The following is a 27,660-nucleotide window of genomic DNA, read 5'->3' as shown; positions in this document are numbered from 1 at the left end:
AACAATAATAATCTAAATTTAAAATAAAAAAGAAAAAAACCTCTAAACTTATGGTGTTTAAATTCCAATGAATAGATTAGTCAATGGCTAATGATGATACTACCTTCACTTGAAGGAATGGCAGATCAACAGCTCCCAAATCTAATCTTTTGTTACACGTCCTACCTAAATCTTCTATTCTGAGACCTTCAGGGACCTCTCCATCGTCCTCTCCAAATCTCAGCTGCCACTCCATCGTGAGCCACTTCTGACCCTCTCGAGATCTTTGGATTGCGTGCTACGTGATCGTCTCTTACATGCTCATGGCGCCATGGCTTGGAGACACAGTGCATGTTCTTGCTGATTATAAACACAGTGCAAGATTTTTCTTCTTCTTGTCAACTCAACTGGCAGTGTTAACAATGGGCAATAAATCAGGAGGCGTTAATATGGCTGCTATCTACATTTTTAGCTTTTAATCTGTTGTCCTCTGAATATGTGTTCTTGAAGCCTATCACCCGAGCAGATCTTTTCACAGAAACATTCAGAACTTTTGCATGTTGCTGTTGATGATATGTTGCTGTTCTCCTGCTTTCCTTCGTTCCAGCATAGTGTTATCTTGCTCCCCTTGCAGAACCATTTCTCATGTACCTTGTCCTCCCCAGCAAAGTGATCTCTTATCCTGATGGATTGGATTGACTACTTCTGTTGCTATCAAAATCCAATTGATGGTTTTCATCTGAGTGAACCAAGGTCATAAGAGATCACTTTGGTTTTTAGTGATACACAGCTGAAAAATTACAGTCAAGAGAGAGGAATAGAGACATGGGATGGAATTTGGCTTATTGTTTCTTATCTTCTTGGATTGTACATCAGGTTTCTATGTGTGATCAAGTAATCTTTATGTGAGCAGTCCTCTGTTATATTGTATACACCAAACCAAGAAAATCTTGCAACTGTTCATTCTTCTTACAAGTAGTGGGTTCAAGAACCCCTTAATCTTTTGGCATATGAGAAATGGTGAAGAGGAGATTTGATCCAGGATTTTGATATTAATAATAATTGAAGCCTTTAACAACAAAGTTAAGTGATCTTTGTTCTATCTCTTCTTTAGCTTCAGCCTCGAGGGGTGCGGGTTGCTTCACATCTCTATTTTTGCACCTTCACAGTGAATTGTTCCTTGCGATCAAGAAATGATGCAACTCGATGTGACATGAGAGACAATATCTCATAGAGAACAATAACTTGCGGGCATACAATGGTTACACTTTGTTTGTGATAAATGTGTATTCAGGTTTTTACTTGATTCTCTGATGAGTATTATCCTTGGATGATGAACACTCACCAAATGATACAGATTATAAAAGATGGCTAAACAAAAAACTTATATATAACAGGGAAAAACGCAAATTTTTCTCTACTAATTTACAGAATTTTCAGAACCTTCAGCCTCTACTTCGATCCTATTCAGCCTAGCAAGGGATGGCACCTTGCCTGGGGCCACTTGAGGACACAGAGAAATCATATACTATAAAATGGTTTCATCTCCAGAGATGTCTGAGGAAATATCTTTCTCGAGCTCACTGATTACTTGCTCAATGTTTCTTCTGTAAATCGGCATGTAATGATCATTTATCATCGTCTGTGAGAGCCTCAATTTACCATAGAGTGACCTTGGTGTCAAGAAAATCCCAAATTTAGGCTCAACCGGCAGGCTTCCATCGTCATGGCCATCGTTCGGACCTTCTTGGTTGGTTGTCCCCTCCGGAAGAATGGGCACAACGTGCATGATTTTTCCAGGGGGGTAAAATCTATGAACTTGCTTTGTTTCGGTTAGCATGCCTTCGGTTGTCCCCCTGCTCTCGTCAGGAGCAGTGGTGTTCTGCTCCTCCCTTATTTCATTTTCCAAATCGGCATCTTCATTCTCATTTGCCAAGTCACCATCTTTATTCTGCCTAGTTCGGTATAACTCATTCTCCAGTTGCTGCCACAACTCAACCTCGGTCATACTGTCCTCGATCCTACCATGGCCCATGAGATCCTCACTATCACTGTCGTCCTCATTGTCATCCACCTCAGCAGCATGAGATATTTCACTGATTTGTGAACACTCATATTCTGTGGTCCACCCTACACCCTGAGAAGTAATGATTTCTATGTTCTCCAAAGTGGTTGTTTCAGTTGAACTGGCAAGAGCCTCGGAATTTTCTTTTGCTGAGGTCGAGGATCCTGAAATGCTTTCTTCTAGTCTTGAGTTTGGAACAGTTGACTTGCTTCGATGACGAGGCCCAATACAGGACCACGAAGATAGCCTCAGTGGAGGTTGAGCCCATGCAGCCTGAGCCACACTGCGGGCTGTCTTCACCACAACCTAAGGTAAAAGCGATCATCATGTAAGAAGACAACAAAATAAAAGAAGACATGTCTTTCTTCTCTTTCTTTTTCTAGGGAAGAAAGACCTTCATTCACTAATTAAACTGTAGGTGATGGAGATCATGGACCACGAATTACATAAAATCAGCATCCCAATCTTGAGATAAGCCATTTCTGATGACTGGATTTGCCAAACTATGTGACAATTTGTCAGTATCCCTATGAACATGGCTAAACTTTTAAAACAAATATTTCACTAGTTAAAGCATGTTTGTTAGCAATAAATGGAACATAGATCCAAGAAATGGCACTGGACACTCAGCTACTTGGTTACAACCAAATTGCTGGGAAAAAAATTGTTCCAGTTTTGGTAAAAGTATTTTTCTTTTAGATGACCATGATGGGTAAATTATAATTGGCATAAAAACCCAGAATATAACAATTACTTCAGTTCATTTTCAAGGATAAGTGCATGCATCTCCTTACAGGTAAATTTGCAAGGTACAGGACAGTCTAAACCACGAAGGATGAGAGATGAAACAAACCTGTGTTTTATTAGATATTGGACGTAGGATCGCACCAGCACCAGCTACTCTAGCTCTAGCCGTGGCAATTGATGGAAGACGAGACCCTAGTGCAGATGCTGAACGATAAACAGTGCTCAATATTCTAGTGTGCTCAATTTGATTTCGCAAGTCATTCAGCCATGCTGATGCTGTCACCTGTCCACAATAAAAAAGAACGGACAAGTTATCATACAAGTATCGAAAGATATGCTTACAAACCAAAAAATTAAAATGGTTCACAAAAATAAGTTGATCTGAGAAATTGAGAGAAGACCAGGATTGACAGTTCTTCACGTAGTGTTACTTTATTACATTTCAGCATTCTGATGTTTTAGAAGCCATTATATCAATGAAGCAGTTTATTTGTAACATATTTAAAACTGCAAATACTTTTTGACACTCTGAATCCTTCTTTTTCTATTTTCTGACAAGATAAACTAATATATACCTCTGTCAGATAAAGATTCATTCTAGTATGACCATGATACCAGCTTGTATCAACTATCACTATGATAATTCTGATTAAGTTATATGTACATACTCAAAACACCCTCGACTCTACACTTCCCCTATCCCTCTTCATTCTTCTACTGCACATCCAACATTTCTACTGCCTATATCCCCTACCATTGTTCATCTACATTGTGACCAAGAAAAAAACGAGAGAGGAGACAAGGTGAGAAGAAAAAAGAAACAGAAAGGGAAAGAGAAAGAAGGTAATGGGAAAAGGTGTCCTCGGTTACTAAACTGCTACAGTAAAATTATAGAATGACGTTAAGAGAATTTATGAAAGTGAATGAAGTTTATATAAGTACAAATGATATATGCAGCTTTGCAGGAATATAAATATAATTGGAATCATTCAGGAGATGGACATGCAAGTTTCCTTGATTATTGCTTATTCCCACTCGGTTAAGTTACTAGCAAAGAACTGATATCGGTTGATGTCAATATGAAAGAGCTGCTAATCACTGGGGTTTCAATAGAATGAACCAAAAGTGTGTGCAAGTGAAACGATCTTGGAGAAGTAATAGGCCTCAAGGAAAATAAAATCTCTTTGCTGAAAAGAGATAATTAAGAAGTCAAAATTCCTCGTACAGACATATTTCGCATGGTTCATGCAGTTCAATTGACCATGCTATTTCAATTTTCAATGAATGTCAAGTCCAAATATTCACCTAAATGCAATTTGATTTCATTTCTTGGTGGTCCATTATCTGAATGCATGTCAGATATCTTCACATCACGGGAGAATATAATTTAGATCCTGTTAGTATAAAGTCATTTCTGATTAATGAAATTACTCTCATAACTACCTCAAAAACTTAGTGTAGTTACCGACTCGAACATAATCTCAAAGTATAATAATATCTTAAACACGTACACCTAAATAACACAAAGCCCTGACAGTGAGCACTATTTTCAAGTTTGAATTCTTCAACAGTTTATATCTGTGATGTATAAAATGAACATTGTCCTTTTCTTTTGAATAAAAAAAAAGAGGAAGGAGGGAGATTCTGCAGCCAAATCTCAAAAAAATTTCTACATTAGACTCTCAGATTGAGTTCAAGTTCATAACAAGTGATATAAGAAGAGCATCTATCAAACACATAACCACTGCTGAACAGGAAGACTATCCTTTGGAAAAGGTCATTTTTTATATTTGTAGTGCTTGACCATGCTCCTAATCTGAACACTGCAGACAAACCCCAGAAACAGATTATATGCCCTATACTACAATGACAAAAAGTATTCTACTCAAACAAACCAAATAGATAGTACTTAAAAGTTCATATGGGAACACAAGTCCCATTGCAGATTAAACATATAACAATTAAATTCAATTATAACCTCAGAGCGCAAGTCATCTACAGAGGCAGCTGAGAATGTAGGCACCAAATCAGCTCCATTGACAACTGAAGTAATGAAATGTCTGCCTGATTCTGCCAGTTCCCATGTCATACATGCAGCTGCAAGTACAATATATACCACGATAGAATGTGAAAGGATGTGCAACATATAATGAAACAAAGCACAAACTCATAAAATGTCCTTTAGATATCATACAGAAATAAAGTAATCTCTTATAGTCTAAAAGGCATATTATGAGGTCCAAAAAAAATGATGGATCAGCTAAGTCAGATTTTTGAAGTGCACAAGAAGAAGACTTATTGAGAGTCACACACCAAGATAACATCAATAGCAGGAGGTCTAAATTTGACACACAAACAGTTTGTTTATATCTTGACAGTCAACACTCTTCTTTAAAGAATGATCCTTCCTTGGTATCTTGCTGGTCTAGCTATAATTGTAGCCAACTACTTTTAATGTAAATTATTTGTAAAATCAAAAGAAAAATAGGTAATCGAGACTTCAATCTAAGATAGCTAGGATAAGGCTTGCACATCAACCAAACATTGTGATCAAGGGAGACAAACCTGGAGCAAATGTCACGCAGGTGGTAGTTGCAAAATCCTGCTGCTCCCGCAAAATATATGTTAATAGTGCCGCTGTGCCACCACCAAGCGAGTGCCCAACTATCTAAAATGATTTGAAACATAAAATGTCAACAAAATTGTGAAAAGAAATCTTTAATGAAGGTTGTCGAAAATGTTTAGTAGCAGTTACCAATTCAAGATCTTTAGTAAATCAGTTGTATGTAAAACAAAATTTATTGTTTAAAGTCATGATAACCCAACGTCAGTTGGATATAAAAATGCCCATAATCACTTGTGTTATTTACATTCTCTTTAATATTTTATTGTTTGATATTAAAATGCCCATAAATTGAAATTTTATTCCTGCTAGTTTATTCAAATTATAGGTTTGAATAAAAGATTCACAAAACTTAAACAAAAAGGCAATTTTGCATTATTAATATTCTCCTCTCACTCTTCTTCCTCCATTGTCATGACAGGTAGAATTTCTGCTTCCACTGAGCAGCTATTGGTGATGATGTCACAACCAAAAAAGAGAAAAAGAATCGTAATAATGGTTGACGAGCAGTGGAAAAGGATGTGGCAGAGGTGGAACTTGGTGATTAAGTGGAGAAAAGGAAGTCAATAGAGTGTGATGGAAACAATGGTGTGGATGTAGGAGATAAAAGAAAACTAAAATGCATAAGTGGTACAGGTGGTAATGATGGAATCTTATAAGGAGAAAGAGTATAAAGATAAGGGTTACTTCCCAATTATCAAATACAAAAAAATGATAATCTTTTAAATGGTACGATATAACAAAGTATCCACTACATGTTGAATGGATATACTGAAGAAATTTTATCTTGATTTAAGAAAGTATTTTCTGGGACAATTTTTATGCAATGAATGTTTCCATTTTTCATCAGAATGGAACACTTCAGGAAATTTATAAAAAATAGTTAAGTATATTTTCTCCATCCTCATTCAAGGATTTTTTTTTAATTTAAATGTTTAATCCGAAAGAAGGAAGAATAATTTCTTAAGCTACAAAAGAAATGAGACTGGCTTAATGGGTCCCAAAATCCTACATAAAATGCGCCTAACAGATTACAACGAGTAAAAAAGAAAAAAACATGTGATTCAATACATATACTAAATAAAAATGGTAGTCTGCTTATGAAATTTGTGTTATAGACCAACTTAAATGCTTCAAAACAAATTCAGAAGGATACTTGTAGACTGAATAGAGAGATTCGCAACAGTAATCACCTTCAGTTGGTACTCTGGATACTCATGCAACACCTTCATAAGACATGGACCAGCAAGTTTAGCGATCCATCGAGCAGCCGCAACCATCCCACAGTGTGCATACCCTAAAATTAAATCACTGACACCACCTTCATTCATAACTGTATGATGGAATGGTACAACTGCACCAGTTGCAGCTGTTAATGTATCTCGAATGCTGTGAGTGCCCCTGATCAACAGTAGAATACACTTTGTGCTTTTGTCAATTAAAATCGCAAAAGCTGGTTTTAATATCTGGAAAAAAAGAAACAAAGTAATGAGTTGAGAGAAGCCTCTTCTGCCAAATAGATCTTTTCAGTTTTCCCAAAGAAATATAATAACATGAAGTATAAAGATATAAATAAAATTTAAAGCTCCAACAGTGAAGAACACTTACTCCTGCTTTAGGTTCCTGAAGTATCACATCATCTTGGGAATAACCAGTTGCCTCCAAAAATAACGGAAAAGGCTTTTTTGAAAAATGCCAGCAAAGAGTTAACAAATTCAGAAGGTACTTCAGTTCAACGATAACTTGAACTCCTCTAAGCTGTATGCTTCCGTTTCCAGCATAGGTTTTTGCCACATGCAAGTTTCCCTGCAAGGAGAAGAAAAAGTAAGTAATACCAGTAACTAGTAAGTAGTAACTACCAAAGAGTAAGGACTAAGATTTTGGTAATCATACTGGAGACTAGACTAAGAGTGTGCAGCTACATATAAGGAACATCTGCAATTTTATAGAAAAGTTCTCGATATGATAAGAGAACTTAGAAAGATCCCAAACCCCCTGTACCATGCACATCTACAACTGTACTGATTTTATCACACATCGCTGTGATGACTTCAGATCAATAACAGGAGGCTTTATTATAGAAAAATCAACATTTATCAGAGTGTTCGAGACCATAGAGGAAAGTGCAAAATTATAACTTCCAACAAAATGAAACCACTTGCCATTTTCATTGGAAGCAATAAGTATTCTCTTCTTCAATGGAATGACTAAAATGATTAAATTAAATACTTCTGGACTCAAAAAGAAACAAGCTTTAGGCAAGTAAGTTATACATAACTCTGAAGGAACTGTTATCAAACGTATGTTCAATAAGTGTTGCAGTCCAAGTTTGTGAAATATAAGTTATAAAGAGTTTTGGATAAGCCAAGGATTGTTGATGCTGATTCATAGTGAAGAATGCTGGCCATGTCAAAAGGTCCCAAGAAAGATATAAGTGTCTGCCAAGGTTTAAGAGTTGGCAGATATCTGGGCACTTTAGCTCTATGACCCAGTATGGCACATTAGAAAACACCATGTCAATCCATCCCTTTGCTGGCATGTGCTGAACATACAGGTGAAGTTCTTTATTTTTTAATAATTCTAAGGAATGTTAAGATGTTCCTCATTTCTCCGAAGGGAATCAATGTGGTTAACTGAACCAGATAAAAGAGTGAAATCTTCTTTAATGCATGCAATATGTACCTGATAACCTATTTCTCTTACTTCAGTAAATGCATGCAAAGGAAGATACAAAATATGCAACTTAACATTATCAAACAACAAATAGTCACATGTGCTATGTTATAACATTCATTTCATTTTGAGTCATATTTATTCAAGGCCTTCATCTTAATAAATGGACCAAAGAATGGGCCTCAGACCTTCAGGTAAGTAGCATGACATTCTTTTGAGAATCTAATATACAGTGTCCCAGTAGCTATAAATCAAACAAAAGCAGCCGAATTGGAAGCCTAGGCAGGTTTCTGCTAAGCAAAAAAGTCAGACACCCTGAAAGAATCCAAAAGTGTTCTACCTGCCTCTTTAAGAGAAAGTTAATGCCAAAGGCCAGATCACCAATAGGCCATTTCCCCAAAGTCTCAGAATAAGTAAATCGCAACGTCTCCGACAGGGTTGATATCGTCTCCAACCATGTGGCAGGGGCTCGCACAGGCCTTCGAGACACCCGGTTCCTCCCAGAAAGAAGAGGCTTGGCTCCATCGTCGCCATGCTCACATTCACCATGATCTTGAGATCGCGTGGCCTGTAGTCTACGATTCAGCGTGTAGTAAAGAAGAGCAGCAGCACCCGCTGCAGTTGCCATGGTTGCCGTCGCCATCGCAACCCAGCTTCAAAACTGGCCCGCTTCAACAATAACTCGCAGTCAGTTCATCCAATCTAATCAATAATAAACACAATAATAAGACAAAACAATACTTCTATCAGATACCAGCAAGAACAAAAGTTCCTACAAAGGCAAGGCTTTCACGAAAGGTTGAATTTTTGGGGGGGAAAGGAACAACTTTGGCTCGAAACAAGAACAGTTGTGATCAAAATTTTGCGACTAAAGTCTACATCCAACCAACATGAAAAGCCCACTGCTAAATATTTCACTAAAAGCCTTTTATTCGACTGCGGCGACAATCGAATCACTTACCAGAATCTACAGGCAACCCAACCACAGCAAAAGCCCTAACAGAGGAGGAGCAAAGGATCCACCTCAAGGAGCGGTCGGCAGGTTCCAAATTCGTCCGGCCACTCTGATCTCAGTAGACGGCACCGGGAGATCCAATCAAAACGGAGAAGGAGAAACAAGATTCGATCGACGCGGATGGGTGACCAAACTCGTTCTCGCTTGAGGCGGCGAGCAAGGCAAAAATTGGACCGCGCTATTTAGGTGGACTGAACCACCCACCCCGAAAAAGATGTCTCTTTTTATCTCCTTTGAGGAGGATAAAGCAGAATTCCACGCCGACTCGAGTTGACGCTAACAGCCGGAACGTCATCGACCGCGTCCTCTACCACCGCCCTGCCCTTCCCTTCCTCCGCCCAGCTCGATTCCGGTGAGAGATCAATTAGCAATCTTTTCTTCTCTTTCTTTTATATATATATATATATATATATATATATATATATATATATATATATATATATATATATATTTATTTATTTATTTATTTATTTCTCGTCATCCAAAGAAAAAAAATTAAGAGAAAGAAATGGATTTTGTTGGGAAACGAAACGAAGTAATGTTATTCAATTTTGTAATCTATTCTCGATCAATCTTATCCATACAACAAAATCAAATTAATCATTATTAATCATGATCATTGGTCATGATTTGAGGTCTTACATAGATAAATTGTACATGAATATTCTTTTGTTATCAAGCAATTATAGTTAAGGATAAAACATAATTAAGGTTAAGCAATTATCTAGTGCAGACGAGGATGTAAAAGTTTTATTAATTAAATACAACTATTATGTTCTAATGTCCTGTGTCACATTATTATCTGTCACTTCATCTTCACTGTTACATGGATGATAACAGCTTGAGACAAATGGCTATCTATCTTGTGATGCACACTGCTCAACAGATCAAGTAGCACCAAATGATGAGTTGGTTATGCCAAAAATTTGGTGATACATCATTTGGTGATAGGTTAAGTCTAACAAGATCTATATATATTCTTGATGTGTTATACAAATTTAGAAACCAGATTGGTCATCCCATAGAACATCAAATGAAAAGATCTTGCAAACAAGCTTTATACAACTTTGGGGAATCTGTAGCTCACCCAAATTTGACACTGAACAGGCAGAACCAAAATAGTCATACCATTGACAAGATTTGATGAATGTGTGGCCAGCCAATAAACACACAGGAGACACATGACACAGAGCACAAATATGGACATTAGCACATTATTTCCTTGGGAACCCAGATTTCACCTCATCTCATGTAGTTCTTGATGAATCTAGTATTATGAGAAGCTGGTTCCTGCTTTAAAATATAAATATCAGTTTGGAAAAGTAAAATCGTTAAGATAGTAAAGATTTGAAAGTAAAAAAGAAAACAATCCAAGGCAATCACCTTCTTCTATTATTTTACTTGTTCATTCTTCATCAGTGTTATATATAGGGAAGATATTATATTACAGACAGTTCTTTTCCATGGTTGAGGTACTGAGCTGGAGATAGCGGTTTGGCTCCACCAAACCAGTCGATCAGAAATATGTCCTCAATCTCTAATTTAAAGATTTGGAAGTTGTGATTCTTGGGCCAGTCTGCAACGACCAATATAAATATCAATAGCTAGATAGTTTGAGACTGAAGTTGTGTGAGAATCAAAATACAATAATGAGTGTTTTGATACGAATGTTATGAAGTTCACATGCCTACCCTTCATCTCCCGATGTTTAGCGAACAATGCATCTCGAGCAAACTCAGCTTCACTGGACTGACTGTCTACCAATTTCAGCTACAAAATTAATGATTACAAAGAGTTTAGACTAAAGCGGAAGACAACAATATATATGCTCATCATTTCTTTGTCCATGCAAAAAAAATTGAAGTCCAGGATACTCCAATAACAGAGAGGATTTATTTGATCAGCTATCTGAAGGTTATGCATCTTATTCACACAAATAAAAAGTTCAAATTTGGCTTAAAATATCTTAAAGTTTGTTGCTTCTAACGAGATTGAATCAGAACTATTGTTTTGGTTTGACAACAATTATGGTTTAATTGGGACAAGATTTGAGACCAAGCATGCAGCTTAATTATATTATATTGAGATTAAGCAAGCAGCTTAGTGATCTAATATTGAGATGAAATATTACTTCCTAAAATTTTTGCCATAGTGAAAGCAAAGCTTTGTTAAGAAAAATGAAAAACATGCAAAAAGTACCATAAGATTCTATACATACATTCCACTGATACCTCAATCACATTCCTTTAACCAAAAGAGAGTAGTTCATCACTAGCTACCCTTTTAATATCGTCAAATTTGAAATTGAGACTATATGTGACTTCAATTTTAGAACTACAAATATCCAAGGAAAACTAATATTCGGAGCTTTATGCATAACTCCTTGTGTAGTCAACAAATACACTCTTAAAAATACAACAAAGTTGACAAACTAAAATTAGTAGAGATTATGAAGGCCTCATATTGAGTTGATACACAGTATAATTAGTAGAGTTGGAAGTGTAACTGCAAAGACCTTCATACAATGCAGGTATGACGTGTGACTGCATACAATGCACCACCTACATTGTATGCAGTCACAATACTCCATTAGCCATAATTTTGTGTAATATTACATCTTTCATTTTAAGAATTCTACAATTCATAGATGGAAAGTACCCCTTTCGACCTAGGTGGTGCCTAGACATTCAGGTAGGCCAGACACCTAGACACCTTGGGAAGTGCAATTGACGCATTGATGAAACAGAACTATGTGCTGGATGTTCCCTTCTTCAGAAGCCCCAAGGTCATCCATAAGAACTTTCCATGAGGCATCAAGTCATAAGTTTGAAGTGGCTAGTGGTTACTACAATCTTACACATATAACCTGTTGTCTAGAAAATAAATATATTATTAGAATTTAGATGTATAGCCATATGAGAAATAATTTAAAACATCCAAGAGTTTGACTATGGTGATTCGGATCATAATTTCTTGTTACACATGAAATTACAGGAAACCTATTTAAAAACTTCAAGAAACTAGTGACAAACCCAACATAGTTCCAGATTAGACTAGTTTATTAGCATTAAAATTAAAAACCCTTATAAAAAATCATTAGAAAGAAAAAAAAGGCAAAAAAGATATCGACAGATTTAACTAAAACAATAAGGAAACCTCTTATTAATTACAGTTGTGTATTATACCTTTCCTGTGAGTGTAAGTTTTGCACAAGTAGGATTTTCAGGATCTATCTTGCCACAAGATCCAAGGGGAAATTCACTAAGGGCAAAGGATGACCTTCCATCTGTCAATGCATCCCTTGCAGTTGGATCAAGTGTCGTCAAATAGAAGTAGGGAATTCCACAGCCTTCACCCGGTACTCCATCACTAAATGACACAACATTTCTGCAGTAATACACACCAATCAGTCATTGTCACTAAAACCAGATCCAACTCTCACATAATATGTTAATGCTTTCTAATATTGGATTAGTTAGATTACCCAAACGGAGATCCACCCAAGTCACTTGAGATTGTACTGCATTAAAGGTAGAAAACATATTAGTTCATAACTTAAAACAAATTAACAGATATGACACATTTAGTAATCTGTAAAGTGATTTGTTTTGATAATTTCCAAGTCATGTCAATATGAAAGTTACAAACAACTGTTTGTTTCTGATGCAAAATTGGCAAATATACAAAACCATGGAATATCATGACTTCTACAAAAAGAAGAAATCCTCGAGTATGTTATCCCTTTTCATTACAATGTAACATAAACATCACTCCCACACCTATGGAGATAAAAGAATGTTAATTTTTTCTTATTTCTTTTGAAAAAATATGAGCAGTATCAGTTATAAATTGTATATAAGCTCATAAATGATATGATCTCATAACGAAATTAATAAATCTGCATCTAACAGCACTATATCTCAGGTGTTACACCAGCAAGAAAGCATATTTAAAAAAATAAGTACCAAGTATCTGGAACGACATGGTAGAATGAATGATAGAAATGACAGTTCGATGCAAATTCTCACCCATCAGTTCGTTTTAACATGACCTATTTCAGATTCAGCCCGCACCAAAGTCTTTGCAAGATGTACAAAGAAACATGGTGCAAACTACACACTGATGGTTCTTTTTGTGCACAGGACTATGGTGGGGCTGGTTTTGTGATCAGATCTAGCAACTTTAGCACTTAGAATTCTAGAGGTATAAAGTGAGTGAACAGACAAGTGATGACATGCATAAGGTAGTTTGGACTCTGACATAAACACACACATCTATTAGGGGCATGTTAAATTCTCCATATTTATAGCATTAACAGAATCAGCATCTTTAGTGTTGATGCAAGAGGAGAACAGCCCAACCACTAGGAAAGTATTAACAAGGTTTGTGATGTTGGAACATTAAAATGCTATGCCTGGCTTGTTTGTATTTCTGTTTGGTTCCTTCCATTCTCGTTTGAAATTCATTTACTATGACATTAGTGGAATAGATAACTGATTTACAAAAATGATTTCCATCTTGATGATGTTATTGAACCTACATGACCTAGTCAGAGAGTGAGTGTGATAGTAGAGACTTGTCTCATTATGTATCGGAATTTGCAAGCAATGCTTGGTCCAGTGGTTGTCAGAATCAGCAATTACAGAACAAAACCCTGCTTTATATTGTTGCTGATTCCTTTCAAACCATGGTATATAAACGTAACAAATATTTTAAATGTTTAATATATATTTTTCGAAATATATTCCCTTATTTTGTTTCCATTAAATTTTCAATTGATGAGCTTCTTGAACGCTAGTTTTTCATGCTCTCAGATGCTCTCTACCAAACAGCAGAAAACAAGAGTCAGCCATTGCTAGTATCTGTTGTCATGAAATTTTCACATAAGCTTTTTGTTTTTTTTCTTTTTTGTAGTAGGACTTGTGTTCAAGCTTGCTTAAGATTTTCTTGGCACCTGTTGTGGACTGTAGGTGGCTTTTATCTTAGAACACGGACATAAAAACTGATGGTAGAACTAGTAGAAATTCATGAAAATAAAGAAAAAGACAAGAAGTAAAATCATTGATGTAATATAATATAACAGTATAAATGAAACAAAATAAAAAAAGATATCTCAATGATGTTTCATTATAAGGAGACACCCCATTGGAGTTTCAAGTGAACTAATAAAACAATCAAATGACCAACTATGTAATGATTAGCAATTAACAATTCAAAATACAATCTACCATCATCAGTATTTACAGTTTCTCCCTAATTTAAGCACGACAGATATAAAATTAGAGTACACACGTAATAAACAGAACATGTAGACTCTAGGCTAATCATAAGGGCAGAAGAACCAAGAACCGATGCAGAACTCGCATCAATGAGCATAACTGGTCCTGCATCCGAGGTAAATGGCTGCGTTCCGTATAATCGGTACACTAATAATCCTTGTAAAAAAACATACTTTTTTTTTTCATTCTGTTCATCTATTCGAATATTAAATTACAAATCTTTTATATTTAATTAGATCAATTCTCTGCGTCTAATGCTATCGATCTCGAACCGCACAATTACATAATTTTGCTCAAATCGAGGTGTACAACAAGAACCATACAACCCAATTCAGGTATTCGCGATTCAATTCTCTTGTTAGGGGGAAAAAAGGAAGTAAAAGCTGAGATGAGGATGGAGGAAGCGAAGACCTGAGGACGCCCCATGAGTTCTGGGCGACGAGCCACCGAGCGGTGGCGGCGGCGTCGTCGGGGTCAGGCTTGCCCGCGGCGAGGGGGCGGCCGCTCGTGGCGGCTGGGGCTAGGAGGAGGAGGAGGAGGAGGACCGAGGAGGAGACCGCGACGCTCTTGCTTTCCATTGTTCGTACGGGCTCGCTTCTCCCGGGTGGGCTTGTAATTATTGGAAAGCTATAACGGCAACGGGTCGTCTCCGATTGCAACGACGATTTGCCAATTATCACATCGTGGCCGTTCATTTTAGGAGATGTCACCTGTCATGTATTTGATCGGGAATCCGCTACAACCTTGCTTGTAGGAGATCATCTGGCTTACCCAAATGAGATAAGATATGTTTGCGTTCACGTTACGTGTCAAGTCACGACAGAATCGAAGGATATCGTGGCGTGCATCAACGGGCGAGAGTGCGATTGAGATTAGACGCGAACGCCTCTTGATCTTTCGTGAGTTAAGTCTGGGTTTAATCTCGGGGTGTGACATTTCTGCGATGAGTCCAAACACACATACCAAAGATACAGACACCTCCCAAAGCCTTTCTCATCGGACGTGGATCTCGCGAGCCTTATCCATGTGGGGCACAGTTGTGGGCCCACGGGGAGGTCTGTGGCGTGTCAACAGTTTAGACTCGGACGATCTTTGCCGACACAGCAAACAGTCATTGGATATTATCGTGGGCCAGAGACGACCATATACGTACACGAGCTCTCCACGAGCGCGGCTCACGCATGTCCATGCTAATTGTCCATTGGCGGGCGCACAGCATACTTGGGTGTGCGCCCTGCGTAGGTTCTACGCGTGGAAGTGTGCGCCCTGCGTAGGTTCTGCGCGTGGCTGTCTTCCACTGTAAGAGAGTTGTCATGCCTCACATCGGGGATAGGTACACCCACCAAAGATGGGTGGCACGAATCATGAGAGAGAGAGAGAGTGAGAGAATCAATATCTTTGGAAAAAATCAATACCATTGTTTTCTCTGAGGATCAATAATACTCTCCTTATTTATTAGCACAATAGTAATAACTACAATATCAAAAAGTCTATAATTACTACTAATAAGAAAATTATCCCTCTTGAAACTAAAGATCGATCGGGTGTCTATTTTTTCTGGATGACCATACCAAATTTATCTAATTTTATAATAAGTATTTTTTGTTGAGTAAATAGCTGAATCACTAGAGTCAAAATTAAGTGAGACTTAGAAGGTGATATAGACATTGCTTTCGATCACAAAATTGTCACATCTAGAAATCATAGAAACCATATTAACGAAGATGTCATTCATAATAACCTGGATACTCTCTTCAACTTCTCTAGTTGGTACTTGAACCTATGGTTTATTTCAAGCATGTATCCCCATAATGATTAGGATTTCATCCCCCCTCTCCCCAAGCTCTTGATTAAGATAAAGACTACTAGTGTGCTCCTTTACAAGAAAAAAAAAAATACTTCTCTTAAACATGTGGGTCAAGGTAAAAACCTTAGTATGATTATAATGTTGAGTTTTTTCTCAACTTTTGGGATACTTAAAAGGATTACATTTGTAAAGCTTTCATCTCTTATCATGACATTAGTTTCCTTCCTCAGAGTTGAGGAAGAATCTACTTGGTTCTCATCCGTATGAAAGATAACCCTAAGAAAATAAAAGATTTTAGATCGATAACCGTCTATAATGTAATTTATGAACTTCTCTCTCAGGTACTTATCAATCACATTCTATTTTCTCTCCACAACCTTGTTCAACGTGAACAATGTGTTTCCATTTTTTGATTGATTGATTCACTATAATATTTTAATTGTTATAAACTCATTCATTCTACGACTTCCTTTAGTGAAAATTTTCCTCTAATCATCCTTCAACTCGACTTGAAGAAAGCTTTCGATAGTATCTCCTATGATGTTATCATCAATGTTCTTAAGCTTATAAATTTTCCCCCATCTATCTCTAGAATCTCTTCTTGCTTGTGCCCTCCATCATTTGCTTGCTTGATCAATGGCTATCCATTTGCATGGTTCAGCAATCATAGAGGCATCCATCAAAGGGGGCTCTAATCTCTTCCTACCTCTATATTTTAGTCAAATAGCTCATCTATTCTATTCTCACTCCTTTTAACATTAATGGTATCAAAATATCCTATAATATGATTTATTCTTATTAAACTAATCTTAAATCTTACTCCAATGTTCTCTGGACTCTAGACTATTTTGCTAAACCGATAAATCTCAAAGTTAATCATGAAAAATATAACATCTTTTTTCCTAAAAATTACTCTCTTTGTATTAAATCTATATAGCTCTTAGTATTAAGGAGGACACTTGACCTAGGTACCTTTTTATCCTAATAGATCATTCAATCTTTTCAAGATAGAATAGTTAATAAAATCATTAGAAAAATTAAAAATAAATTTTGTTGTTAATTTCATCCTCACCACTCCTATAAACTCTTATACTTTTGATAAATATTTTTAGATTTTATGGACAAGGTTATCATAAACTCCTTCAGGAATGACTCAAATAATTGCAATAAATATAAACTGGCTTTAAATATTATTAAAATCAAAGCATGGTAGGGTTTTGGCATTCACAATTTAAATATTATTAAAATAACTATGAATGCTAAAAGAATCCTACCCCACTATGACAAAAACCTTTAGTCTAGGATCCAATGAGATGATCATAAGGTTTCCAGAACCTCTCACACTAAACGAGGATTAGCCCACCTCCTCAAATAGTTAAGATGAGGGCTTCAAAGATTTATCGCTGCCATACTAATATCTAGGCTAGCTAGCCCTTGGGTCAGCAATATTGCTTTCAATATCAATGGTGATGTTAAATGCTTAGATATTGTTTCTGATCTTATTGCTGAAGGATGTTGGGGCTTAGTTCGGCTTCATAAGTCCTTTCATCCGTTACTGGTTTCTTGCATTCTTTGCATGCATATGATGATGCTTGGGTTTGGACTCCCAAACCAAAGGGCTAGCTAGAGTGGATGATAGCTAGAGTGGTTGGAAGATGATGTGTGGCAGCTGATGGATGCAAATCCTTCACTCCTAGCTTGAGCCTTGTCCTGCCTACCACCTCCTTACATTGACTCCTCATTGCTGATCATATGGATATGATTTGCTTTATATCCAGTTTCTTGGTTTCAATACCAACTAAGTTTAATCTCATGGAGCCTTTCCAGAAGCCAGTAAATAATGGTTGTTTGTTTCTATAGCCCCACTTTATGGATAACAACAAGTGGTCATCTGCACATACAATCATTATTGTTGCCAATCATAAATGTAAATGCATAGCATTTTAGTGAATAATTAATAATTTTGATATTATAAATATTTCATGTCAGTCATACTGTGAGGATTATTAGCATAAGAAATGATATTCTTTGAAATATTTTTAATTATAATATATTTTTTCACTACTCTATAAATAGGAGTATCTGAAACGTGATGCACCGTCCGAAAAAAAAATAGTTCCGAACGAAGAATTATAGGATCTATTTATCGATCTAATCCTTCAAGATATGATAATCTTTATAATGTAATTTTAGTCAAATCGACTATATGTGAATATTTAATTTTTGCATGCTGTGTAGCTTTTTATGTACCTTGGTTTATGTACATGAGACAGAGATGAAATGAAGATAGGGGACAGCGCAAAGGTAGCTGACAATGAGAAGGAAGACTACAAAGTCAGTACAGCAGTTTCTTTCAGAGAAGAACATAATGCAGTTCATGATGGAACCAAGCATAGGCATCATTCAGATAACAACAATCCAATGGAACAAAATAGATTGATAGCATATTTGAGTTTATTTGTCTTCTTGCTGTTGCATGGCCTCCCTCTGGTCATCATCAGCTTCCAACTTCTACACTGCATCACCTGCAGTGAATGAAACTAAAGCTGGGTTGCTGTTTTCCTTTTGTTGTTTTCTTTTGGGGCTTGAAAAAGAAGTATAATCTGCATCAGTTTAGCTGATTGAATATCCTGAGTTCTTAGAATTTTCTCTCTGAAAGAAATTTGATTATGTATGATTAATTTCAAGGAAAACTGAATAAGATGCATAAATGATCAATAATTAGTGTATGCAGCTCACATGTTGAGCTACATTTTCATATTGTTCTTGTTGGTATATTTGTATGTGTGGTTCTCAGACTTACCTGCATGTTCACTATTAATCATTGTCTATGTTCTTGTTGGTTATTTTGCCTTACCAAACAAGAAATAGATCTCAGACAAACCCTCTTCATCAAATAGCTAGGGAGTGCAACAGGTAGGTCATGAGAGCAACTTCTTGTGTTACTTCTACTGAGTTCTTATTACCTTTTGTTGGCATGTGGAGAAAAAGGTGGAGATGAAGGGGCTGTGATTGTCAAAAAGGTTGATATTAGATACTGTTGCACAAGATCTTTGCAGGATACTGATTTCATAGTGTCACCAATGTGGGGCTGTCTCACTTTTTTTTTGGAGAGAAGATCTAGCGGTAGACCTTTTGATGTCTGAAATCTGAATGCTTGGAGAGGAAGTCTGGTCATGTTTTGAAAGCTAAAGAGGATATGTATGTGCATGCTTTTGTTTGTTTACCTGTTTGTAAGTCAACTCTACTAAAGAAGCATTCAATTGCATCCCAAAATTGGCTTGAACGACTCATTAAGCAGTTAATCCAACTGCAACCCAACATTGAACTGCTTTCCATTAGAAACAAAGTTGAAATGTTCACAGGAGAATTCATAGGAGAGAAAAAGTTCTGAGGGGTTTATACACACACATATATATGCACGCTTTACTCCTTTTCTGCCTTCAGATGAGATACTGCACTGTCGCCGCTTCTGCCTTTCTTCAAAGTCCGAAATAAAGAGCTGCTTTCTGTATCTAGAGTTCCTGCCACATGAATCTTTCCCATGTTCATCCCATCTCTCCTGACACAGTAGCCCAAGTGTTGCTTTGCTTTTGTGTAGTTTCTTTTGCTTAGCCCATCATTACACCAATCCTTGTTTTTAGTTCCCTCCCACCACCCCCCCCCCCCCCTCTCTCTCTCTCTCTCTCTCTGTGTGTGTGTGTATGTTTGCACCCTTTAGCATGGGGATATTAGTCAGAACCAACATGGCAGTTACTCTGTAAGGATAACATCAGCTTCCCACTTGAAGAGTTAGGAGAGGGTTTTAATGGGTTTCAGGATAGTTGTCCCATGTGATAATGGAAAGAAAGAGTACTACCAACATTACCAGCTGCTTGGGAAATCTTCGTCTTCTTCACCTTTCCTCTCAACACCAATCATGGCCTCCCCACCACCACCATCACCCATCTCTTCTCTTCATTTGGCCAGTCATCATTGCACCCCTACAAGCATGGTAGAACTGGGGGGGAGGAGGTAGAGTCTTAATCGAGTAAAAGGAGGAGAAGAGAGGATGATGGCTTTATAATGAATGCTGATGGACAAAACCTCCTTTGCTAAGTCAAGGAAAGCATCAATTGCTTCTCTTCTCTACTTCCTTGGGGAATCAAGCGTCTTGGTCCGATCTCTTCATTTTCAGCTATATGTATTATTTATCTGTAGTTATATGCTGTCTTTCTTTCATTGAACTGTTGTTCATTTGGACTCTGTGGTTTGTCAATTTTGATTCAGTGAATCTTACTTCTTTTCTAACTTATAGTCATGATCATTGTACGTTCTAGAGAGAGGAGGTGATCTGTGATATATATTAGTCTTTTTTACTGGATTTTCAAGATACATATCAGTTGCACGATTTCTTGTTTTCATCTACAACAATCAAGCTGGGCTGCTATCAGTTGATCATCTGCAAGCTCACAGGTATCAGATAATTGGTTCTTGTATGCAAGTAAACTTTGTGTGCATGAATGGTGGAAGATTTGATGTAGTCATGCTCATGTGTGGATGGTAAGGATCACTCAGCTAGTGTGTCGTATGCCCATATTTGATTTATACAAGCTGCTATTTCCATGCAAGAAAATTTTAAGACAGTTTCTTTTCCTTACAAATTATTTTCATTTTACTTGTCCAGCTTAAAGATTAACCTATCATTGCAAATTTAAGTAGCTCAGTATAGTTTTGGACATTTGTTTTGAGAGTATGTGGTACAGAACCCTACTTTGATGTGCAGCTAATGGTTCAGATGATGGCTGGTTTCAAGAAGCTTGTTGCTTTTTACTACTGTTCACAGGATGAGGGTTTCAGAACTTGATTATGTTTTGTACAACAATGACCCAATAGTCTTCTTTAACAGAAGTCGGTTTTTACCTTTTGCTTTCAGAAATGGGATTTTGCAAACTACTAATCTTTCAAATATACTATACTTTTTGTTTCTACATCTGAAGATTAAGAGATATCTAAGATGAGTCTTCAGCATCAAGTACATGCTGAAACAGTAGTTCATTATTTTAAGAGATGGATTGATTTGTCAATTCAGTGGAAATATTGTCACTATTGCAGCATTTATAGCATACTTATGACTTTTTTGGCAGCATATATACTCAGCATATCTGTGTCCATTAATTGCCAAAATAACCTGTTTGATATGTACCTGGCTGAGTCAGATTTCTGTGTGCTTGCAAAGCTAAATGTGATTAATGGATAAACAATGCATTTACAGGCTAAAATGACCTGTGGCATCAGAGTTCAGCATTTTCTCAGAAATAGAGATGTCAGCACTGATCTTGAATATCTTCACAATTTATGTTGACTAGTTTGTGGTTTCTGATTCCTTTTCTTGGTGCATTTTTTGCTGCTTTTTGGGCTGAGATGTGAGGAGAATGCTACAGTATCAGCTAAATGTTTTGGTCATTGATCTTGTCAAGAAGTACATTAAAGTCCTACCAATTACAGGAAAATGTTATTGCTTAAAGACTGAAATGGTTTTAATGTAGGAGGACCAGTAAAATATCTTTAAGCAAGCCTAGGAAGAGTGTGATGCCAGGTTTTCAGCCTCAGAACTGTGGTTATCTTTCCTAGTCTTCCTTAATACATGTATGACAGAGGTTTGGAATATTAACTCAAATTTAGGCAACATGATCCATAGAAAACATTGTGATATATTTCAAGGCTGAAGAAGCTTTTAGAAGTGTAACCAGTGGCTCTGCACATGTATATTTACCACACAGCATGCATGGCCATGGAAACCTTCAGACTTCCAATTCAGAATGAGTTTGATATTTGAAGTTGAACCTTCACCTGCTGTCTCTAGAAATATGACTGCATTGCCTGTGGTAGTTTTATGACACTATGGGATTTCAAAAGGAGTTCTTCATGCTTTTGCTAATGATATAAATGTATATTTATGCTGACACAAATTAGCCAAAGATTACATCCTTGGTTGAAAACATTTGGAGCACCTTGTTTACTTCTTGAAATGAACCATGCTATGGCAGTCCTATCTCTTTCTTTTAAGCTTTCAACTTGGCTTTGGGACCAGTTTAAGCTGAAGGAGATTTTACAGGAAGTTCATGTAAACATACTTGTCTGGAAATTGGCTTCAAATCACACCACCAGGATATGCAAGTTTGCATCATCATGATTGTCCACTCCAAGATAATAAACAGGGGGCACAGAGCAATTGATTCTCCTCTGGCTACCAAAAGATGAAATCTAACACTCAACAGGATTCAAGAGCCTAAGATGAGATCCACATTGTGGTGACCAGATAAAACTCAACTAGGATTCAAGAGCCTAAGAAGAAGAAGAAGAAGAAGAAGAAGAAGAGAGAAGCCAATCTTATTAGGGATAGGAGAAGCTGAAGCAGGAGCTACCACAGGAGCTCTTGCATACATAAACTGCATCTATAAATGGTTCCTCAGCATCAGGTGAAACTTACAACAGAGATGTTTTGTCCATCGACCTATCTGATCAGTAGAAGTCGAAGCCTAGGGAGAGAGCTTTCATGGATTACTGTGGTACTGGCCATGAGAGTGCCAGCTTAAACAGTCATGGTTATTGACGCCTAGTTTTGTGATGGTGTCATGAGATAGCCTACTGCTGCTTATAATAGAGGGAAAGGAAGCAACCAGCGAAAGAAAGTGCAGGGGGAGCTGCTCCTCATCTCAGTACTCTCTCTGCTTCCAGTCACCTGTCCTCTTCTTCCTCTTCTTCCTCTTCAAACATGGGGGGCTTTGGATGAGTTCAAGAACGGGTTTGTGACTTGAGTGATGCTGTAGCTGCATTTTTAGATTTATCTAACTAAAAGAAATTGATAGATTTAATACAATCCATCATTTAAATAGGTTATTCTATTGCCATTCTCACGTCAGCATATTTAGAAGTAGCTCGGAGACACGTCATATGACAGCTAAGTACCCCCAGATAACGAGGCATCCTGGTAGATGGCCTTGTCAGCACCATGTGCCTTTGAAGTTGAAGCAATCAGCGGTCGAGATTCATCCATCATAATTTGGTCCGTCTAAATCGGACGGCTGGCCCGCTCCGAAGAAGGGTGCTTAAGCTCGCTCGCTCGCGCGCTTGCCGGAACGCAGAGCTCAGCTTCCGCTGCCTCGGGCGCTGCTCTCCTCCTCGTCTCCGCTCCAAGATGAAGCTCGTCCGGTGATCCCTATCCCTCTCTCCTCCTCTTCCACTTCCTGTTCGTCGTTGTTGTTGCTTCTCTCATCTATCTTGGAACTCCTTCTTCGGAAAGTCTTGTAGGTTTTTGATGAAGCTCAACAATGAGACCGTCTCGATCGAGCTCGAGAACGGAACCCTCGTCCATGGCATCATTGCAGGTACCCCCTTCTCGTTCTTCTTTTCTCGGTTTGCTTCGGTTAGGGGTTTTAGTGAATTCCTGCTCATGGATTTCTAATTTGGGTTTAGGGTTTTTGACTCGTGTGGTTCTTTTCAGGCGTTCTATTCGCCAAGGGAGAAAAAAATGGTTTTTTTTTTTGTTGTTTTGGGTTGGTGCTTCATAGGCTTCTCATTGTGTGTTCAATATATCTGGTGGTCCAATATGTCTAGAGTTAGAGGCTGGTGTTGGAAGAACGCGTCTGTACTCCCTACGGGTGGCTAGTCTGGAAGTTGCATGCGATAGCTGATGCAAGTAGTGATCTATTGCACCATATGATTGTATCATCCCATGTTGAAAATGGTTATATCTGAAGTGGAAATAGTTTTTGTTTACATTAGAAACTGATCCTGATCCTGATCTTGCTCATAGGACAATGATTCCAGCTCGTTCTCAGAATAACAATAATAATTTCTTCCATAGGAAAGAATTTTGATTCAAATGCAACAGTTTTGGAATATCCTGCTTTGGGTCTAGACATCCATCAAGGGTAAATTGTTAGCTTTAAGGATTCAGGTCATTATCATCAGTCTTTGTATTATGTTTCTCTAAATCCAATGCATCACATTCTGATAAGCTATAACTGCCACTAGTTTATTCAAAATTTTAATTTTTAATTTATACTATTGAAAAGACGGGATACTTTTTTGCAACCTGCCAACAAAAGGTTGTTTACATGACTCAAGGCTTTAACACCTCAGTCACACTGGAACAGGTTTTCTATGGCCTCAAGGCTTTTGCTCAATAATGCAACTGTATATAAGAAGATCATCAACTAGCTTGTAGTGGGAAGGATGAATTTGTTGAGTTAAGTAACAGTGTTTAACTTCATCGATGCAGTGCAAAGACTGCAATTTCCATGTGGACACTAGGATCTTAATGGGCTTTGCTTCCATACTTTCAATGGACTGTGGTTTTACGGAAGTGATAAGTCCAACTTAAGATCACAATCATAGACAAGATAAAATAATTAAGGAAAGGCCTTTAGATGTTTCCTCAGTTTGAGCTTCTGATGAATTCCTGCTATTGTTGCTTTTGGGACAATGAAGTAGCACTTCACTCTAGAGGTGTGGATTTTAGATGTCAAAGAAGAGTTCAATAACCACTGTTGATAGGTTACAAAAATCTGCTTTGCTGCTTTCTTGTTATCTAGAGATCAATGCTTACCTAGATTCCACGAAGTGTCATGCATATGGACTTGTTAATAGTACTTATGCATAGGTCAATAGTTTTCAAGCTATTTAAATATTGATTTAAAAATGTCAACTAAGATGATAACATCAGAAGTGGTTTCTTTTTTTCATTTCTTGTTGGGAACTTTTCTTGATATTTGTTATTTTTGCAATGAAAGTTTTAAAATCTCTAATTGTTTTTATACTTGTCCTAGTGTTTTAAAATGGCACTCAGGTGTGGCTCGAGCGCCTCACATAACCTCTGGGCGAGGCATTTCGATGAAGCGCCACTCGGGTGCTCGCTTGAGCCCAAGCGCCCGAGTGAAGAATGAATTGGGTTCGTGCCTATTTCGATTGAACAGGCAAGTTGGTTCAATTGATAAAGTGCCCTAACACAAAACCTACTCCCTCCCCCCCCTCTCGAGCCCGACCCAGCCCTGTGCCTTGTCTTTGAAGTGAAACCCTACGCCTGTTGTCGTCGCCTTCGTTCATAGCTCCTGCCATCATCATCATCTGAAGCTTCCTCCACATTCAATGCCTTTGTCTGCAGCTCCCTTCGTCGCCATCGCCCGAAGCTTCCTCCACAACTGATGCCTTCGTCCACAACTTCCTTTGCCTTCGCCGTCGCCTTCGTCCATAGGTTCCTCTAATGCTGCCACCTTTGTCCACAAGTTCCTCTGATGTCGCCACCTTCATCTGTAGCTTCCTTTGTTGTCGTTGTCTTCGTTCGCAGCTTCCTCTGCTAACGCTGCCTTCATCCACAGCTTCCTCCCCCGTTGTCGTCTTCGTCCGTAGCTTCCTTTGTCGCCCTCTCCTTCCCCACCTTTCTCCATAGCCTTTGGTTACTCCTCTTCTCCTTCTCTCACCTTCTTTCTTATATATTTTTTTATATTTTAATATTCTGGAGCGCTTTGCTTTCCTCGAGCGAGTACATAAGCGAGTGCCAAGTGCCTTGGACGTTTTGGGACCTTGGCATCATTTTGGCACCTAGCGCTTTTGGAAACGATGACTTGTCCTCAAATCTTCTTTCTTTCTCATTTTATGAGACACTTGGATTTGCATTCAAATTTGATTAGTGTCTGTATCTGTGCAGTATTAAGAATTTGAGATTGTGCATTTGTATCTAGAATGACTGATTTAGGTGCATTTTGATTAAAGCATAGAATGTGGTGAACGGAAAGAAGTTAGGATTGGACCATAGAGGAACTCTTAGCTGGAAGTGATGAGCATCTTTGAAGTCACAAGAAGATTTTTTAGATGGCTGTGATTTTGGAGGTACTGGTGAAAGCATGAGTACACATGTTGGTTGATCTGCAGTGATCAGTTATTGTCAGTGTTACTTTGACTGGAAAATTTATAGCATTTATCTCCTCTGCCAAGTTAGGAAGGATTTTTTTTTGTCCATTTGATGGACCAGGAACAAGAGAGGGCTTTACTAATAGTAATGCTTAAATAGCCTATTGCTGGTATATTTGATGTATGATTTATGAAAAATAGCATTTTATATGTTGTTTGGTCATGCTTCTTATTCATTTTCTACTTATGGACCCAAAAATCAAGAATAAATTTGAAAACAAGTAAATATCTGGAGTAATTTAACTATATTAGGATATTTGATTTTGAACATTCATTTCTGGCTATCTTCCCTAAGAGAACGGAACTGAAATGCCAAAAAAAAGGAATGAACATGGGTGAAAAATTACACTTAATCACTTAATTATTTATAAGTAGACTTAGAAAATGAAATCTACTTTCTAGTAACATGGCATGGATGCAACACCCATCATACTAATTTCATTTCTCAAGTAATGCTCCTATACCTAATATGTTTTATCCTTTCTGGTATCATTTCCATGAGGATAGGTTTCCTGTGGATATTGCAAGATGATACTCTTATGTTAGCAGTAAGTTGTTTTGCAAGTTGATTACATTCTTGACTGTCAGTTCAAATATTTGAGGTGTAGCGGATATGTTGTCATGCCAACCTGGTAGATACAGCTTCCTGATTGATTAGTCAAACTGCCCTCACTGTTGTTTTGGGCAGTTGAGCAATATCTAATACCTTTTTGATTCTTACAGGCGTTGATATCAGCATGAATACACACTTGAAGACTGAAACTTACAGTGAAGGGAAAAATCCCAGTTACTCTTGATCACCTCAGCGTGAGAGGTAACAACATTCGATACTACATCTTACCCGACAGCTTGAACCTCGAGACACTACTGGTTGAGGAAACACCTCGGGTCAAGCGTAAGAAACCTACCGCTGGTATACTTTTCTTTGGACCCTTTTCCTACACATGATTGCTTAAACATCGATCAGCTCAGCTTTTGTCTTACTGTCTTTTGTTGATCGCAAAACAGGGAGGCCTCTGGGACGTGGTCGAGGGCGTGGCCGTGGTCGAGGCCGTGGCCGTTAGAAACATCAACCAATTTTTAATTGTTGCAGCAACTGTTTGTGTACAAATAGCCTACGCTTATTTGGACATATCATTTTGTTAACTAAGATCATGTCTCTTAGATGCTTCTTTTCAAGTTTCCATTACTAAGAACAAGCCTCATTTATTTTGTGAATTCTTTTCTGTCATTCTCTGATGCAGTAAACTTGTAATTTTCTTATTATGTTATTATTTAATCAAATGACTTCTAAGTTGCCGAACTATCAAAAAGAGTAATGTACGTATAATGTTGTTCCTTTGTGATATGAAAGATCAGAGTTCAAAATGTGTTACATGAGCATTAGATTTTGTGTTAACAGGCTCGTCTAAAAGTCCTGCTGTGGGAGTCTCATGCACTATGTTCATCCATGTGTTCACCCAAATGGATGAACAGATAACTTAACACAATTGACGCATCCAATCAAAAAGGGTGGGC

The 27,660-nt window shown here is 37.6% G+C and overlaps 2 protein-coding genes and 1 pseudogene across 6 annotated transcripts; 1 reads left to right on the top strand and 2 right to left on the bottom strand.

Moving 5' to 3' along the window:
- Positions 1-1,224: 1,224 nt before the first annotated feature.
- LOC135584885 (uncharacterized) lies at positions 1,225-9,474 on the bottom strand. 5 transcript variants are annotated; one of them, XM_065184287.1, is made up of 8 exons: positions 9,049-9,474; positions 8,428-8,789; positions 7,023-7,220; positions 6,608-6,880; positions 5,357-5,459; positions 4,770-4,888; positions 2,898-3,074; positions 1,225-2,350 (listed from the first exon to the last, which is right to left on the bottom strand). In XM_065184287.1, exons 2-8 carry the CDS (start codon positions 8,728-8,730, stop codon positions 1,508-1,510), a joined length of 2,016 nt encoding a protein of 671 aa, XP_065040359.1. In that variant the 5' UTR covers positions 8,731-8,789; positions 9,049-9,474; the 3' UTR covers positions 1,225-1,507. The 5 variants fall into 5 exon arrangements, with proteins under 5 accessions (XP_065040359.1, XP_065040358.1, XP_065040360.1 ...); XM_065184286.1 differs by having other exon boundaries at positions 8,428-8,756; XM_065184288.1 differs by having other exon boundaries at positions 8,428-8,748.
- Positions 9,475-10,124: 650 nt separating this feature from the next.
- Positions 10,125-14,998, bottom strand: LOC135674442 (uncharacterized). Its single transcript, XM_065184285.1, has 6 exons — positions 14,793-14,998; positions 12,587-12,622; positions 12,288-12,489; positions 10,794-10,872; positions 10,486-10,678; positions 10,125-10,392 (listed from the first exon to the last, which is right to left on the bottom strand). The coding sequence occupies exons 1-5, from the start codon at positions 14,957-14,959 to the stop codon at positions 10,542-10,544; spliced, it is 621 nt and encodes a 206-aa protein (XP_065040357.1). The 5' UTR covers positions 14,960-14,998; the 3' UTR covers positions 10,125-10,392; positions 10,486-10,541.
- Positions 14,999-22,083: 7,085 nt separating this feature from the next.
- On the top strand, positions 22,084-27,408 carry LOC103985899 (small nuclear ribonucleoprotein SmD1b-like; annotated as a pseudogene).
- Positions 27,409-27,660: the final 252 nt, after the last annotated feature.

This window comes from Musa acuminata, chromosome BXJ1-5, assembly GCF_036884655.1.
Source record: "Musa acuminata AAA Group cultivar baxijiao chromosome BXJ1-5, Cavendish_Baxijiao_AAA, whole genome shotgun sequence".
Lineage (NCBI taxonomy): Eukaryota > Viridiplantae > Streptophyta > Magnoliopsida > Zingiberales > Musaceae > Musa > Musa acuminata.
Note: the sequence above shows the minus strand (reverse complement) of the source record. Positions and strands in the feature narration are given on the sequence as shown.

Excerpts from the sequence above, each read along its gene's own strand:
- LOC135584885 (XM_065184287.1), bottom strand. The coding sequence starts at position 8,730 with ATGGCGACGGCAACCATGGCAACTGCAGCGGGTGCTGCTGCTCTTCTT. Across the intron at positions 6,881-7,022 it reads TTCAGGAACCTAAAGCAGGA|ATATTAAAACCAGCTTTTGC; the intron begins GTAAGTGTTCTT and ends CTTTTTTTCCAG. Across the intron at positions 4,889-5,356 it reads CTGCGTGACATTTGCTCCAG|CTGCATGTATGACATGGGAA; the intron begins GTTTGTCTCCCT and ends TTGTACTTGCAG.
- LOC135674442 (XM_065184285.1), bottom strand. The coding sequence starts at position 14,959 with ATGGAAAGCAAGAGCGTCGCGGTCTCCTCCTCGGTCCTCCTCCTCCTC. Across the intron at positions 12,623-14,792 it reads AACTCATGGGGCGTCCTCAG|TACAATCTCAAGTGACTTGG; the intron begins GTCTTCGCTTCC and ends CCTTTAATGCAG. Across the intron at positions 10,873-12,287 it reads AACTTACACTCACAGGAAAG|CTGAAATTGGTAGACAGTCA; the intron begins GTATAATACACA and ends TTAATTTTGTAG.